This window comes from Carassius auratus, chromosome 25, assembly GCF_003368295.1.
Source record: "Carassius auratus strain Wakin chromosome 25, ASM336829v1, whole genome shotgun sequence".
Lineage (NCBI taxonomy): Eukaryota > Metazoa > Chordata > Actinopteri > Cypriniformes > Cyprinidae > Carassius > Carassius auratus.
Window position 1 is genome coordinate 2,859,958 of NC_039267.1, and position 2,875 is coordinate 2,862,832.

Here is a 2,875-nt window from a genome sequence, read left to right on the forward strand (position 1 = left end):
GTGTGTGTGTGTGTGTATATGTGTGTGTGTGTATATGTGTGTGTGTGTGTGTGTGTGTGTGTGTGTGTGTGTGTGTGTGTGTGTGTGTGTGTGTGTGTGTGTGTGTGTGTATATGTGTGTGTGTGTGTGTGTGTGTCTTACTAGGGCACAGAGGAGCAGAAGTCATCACCGGTCCAGATCCAGAGCAGCGGGGCAGAGAAACACCTCTCATGATAACTGGAGACAGATGAGTATAAACTGAGCTTTAATAACATCTGCAGCTCAAGAATATTGTTAAAAATAGACTTGAGTAGTTCATAGCATTATTCAATCAGGTGAAAATACTCAATAAATAATTATTACACATAGTGATAGTGTGCAGAATGGACTGTATTTATGTGATTCGATTCTGAAAAGTAGCTAAACAACAAAGCAGCAGGTAAATAATATTTATGCAATGTGTAGTTATGTCCATATATGTTAAAAGTGATTAAATTTAACAACATAATACAGTATATGCAGGTAAATAACAAGTACTGTATGTTGACAGTGTTGTGATTGATAATGTGATATCCATCATTAAAAACTACTTTAAAGTATATTTTCTAAATCCAGTGTACTAATAATATAGATTACATATTTAAATACAAAATATTTTTAATGTATATAAAACCCAACATCCTAATTCTAATATTTTTTTCTTGGCATTTGTATACATTATATGAAAAGTACAAATAAATAAATATAAAATGAATATAATATAAACCAGTTTCCCATACCTTATAATTGAAGGGAAGAATTAATTAATTAATTAACAAATAAAAAAAATCCTCTTTCCAATATTTTACTCTAAAATGTTGATGATGATGTACAGTGAAAATTTTGACTTTTTAAACTTTAGTTTTGTGTAAATGTAGAAGTGTTTTCATAAAGATATTGAGAATCTGAACAGATCAAAGTTTTTAATTTAATTCAAAATTAATTTAATTTCTTTTGATGGCGCTATGAGAATGTTAAACTTTGTATTAATACCATAGCTAACTAAATCTAAAAATGTATATGCATTTTCATATCTTGACAAAATGTTTAAAAAGTTTTACAGCTATTAAATATATTTATTTATAATATAAATTATATAAATGTAAATATAGACATGCATGTGTTTGTATTTATACATACATAATAAATATTCACAGAACAAAAACTTATATTATAAAAAACATTATTTAATCGTTTGACAGCACTAAAATGAAATCAAAATTTCTGTTCCTTGAAATAAAATATTTAAAAAGTTTAACTTATTTCAGCTAGCTGCCAAGGCAACATTTCATTTAACTGAACTTGATATATTAAAATAAAAACTGAAATAGAAAATTAATTTTAAAAAATAAACAAAAACGTAATTAAATTAAATTTAAATTTAATCAGAGGATATAAAAGTAAAAAATATACATTAAATATTCATAAAAACTATAATTACCTATAACAAAATTTCTATTACTTTGAATTAATAATTAAAAAAAAAATGTAAGTTAGACTTATTTCAGTTAGCTGCCAAGGCAATATTTCATTAGATTGAACTTGATGTATTAAAATAGCAAACTAAAAATGATAAAAAAAAAAACACATATAAAATAACAAAAGTTATAAAAACCTAAATTAAAATAAAATAAGAATATATAAATATAAAAATATATCTATACTTCAAATATTGATCAAAACAGTAACAGCAGGTGTTTTTACCTGACGGTGTCTGACCAGGTTCCCCGTCCTGAGACACACACCTGTCCTTCAGCATCAGCCCCGGCGGCCCCGAAACACCCGGCGCAGGGGAACGCAGCAGGTTCTCTATCAGAAAACACTTCCCAGAATTCCCGAATCCCGGATGAGGAAAGCCAGCCATGTCGTTCAGGTTCCTCGTCAGCATGCTCCAGTCTGGAGCGCTCAGAAGAGTTTCTCCTCTCGTGTGAAGAGTTAACTTCATTAAAAAGCACAAAGGGGACAATGCTGCGCGCTGTGATTGGCTCTGATAAGACTGGCTCTTTCTGGGGGACGGAGGTGGGACCCCTTCATTCATTATGTCAAAGCTCCCATTAAATGATAGACACAGGAGACAATGGACTCCCGGCCAAAGTTTAACTTGCACAGCAAACAGAGTAATATCTTTCTTCAGGACCAGCCTTTGAGAGAATCTGAGCCTCAGTCTATCAATGTGGACTGTATTTCTTTACTTTATTGTTGGCCGTCCTCACAGCTGCGGACACTGAGAGCTTGTTTGCAATCAATGAGAGCTACTTTACAATAATTAATGCATGTGTGAAACTCACTTTAAGTTTTAAAGAACACGTCCTGAATCTCTTAACTCCAAATCAGAAGAAACAAATAAGAAACAAGATTTAGAATGAAGCCTAATTTTAGCATCAAGATAATTTTTCCTTAATTAATTAATTTAATAATAAAATAATAATAATAATAATGATATAAATAATGTTTTAAAAAATTATATATTATTTAATCAGTATTTTTTTTTATTACTGCCTGTAATAATTACATAATTTCATTTCAACAATAATTTTACACAATAAATTATGGTATTACAGTATTACAAAGCAAAATCTTGATACAATGTAAAAAATTAATCAAATTTGAGCACACTTGGGATTGTTTTATTAAAAATAAAGAATGTTACCCTAATTAATTATTTAATTGAAAAAAGAAAATCTCTTTATCATAATGTGAAAAAATATGGTATTTAAGTTGTATTTAAAATGTCTTTAATGAGTATTGAGAATTACAAAGAAAACAGACCTTATAAAATGCAAAACAGGGTAAAACATAAAGTTTTAGCATCACAAAGAATATTTTCTTCAAAAAAAAACATTAATTAGCTTTACCA

The 2,875-nt window shown here is 29.1% G+C and overlaps 1 protein-coding gene across 1 annotated transcript in view; it reads right to left on the reverse strand.

Moving 5' to 3' along the window:
• The window catches only part of dbx2 (developing brain homeobox 2), a 7,895-nt gene extending 5,600 nt beyond the window's left edge, over positions 1-2,295 (reverse strand). Inside the window, exons 1-2 of the mRNA XM_026202052.1 lie at positions 1,723-2,295; positions 142-216 (exon numbers count right to left, since the gene is read on the reverse strand). Coding sequence (XP_026057837.1) covers positions 142-216; positions 1,723-2,056 — 409 coding nt within the window. The 5' untranslated portion in view covers positions 2,057-2,295. The remainder of the gene's footprint in view (positions 1-141; positions 217-1,722) is intronic.
• Positions 2,296-2,875: the final 580 nt, after the last annotated feature.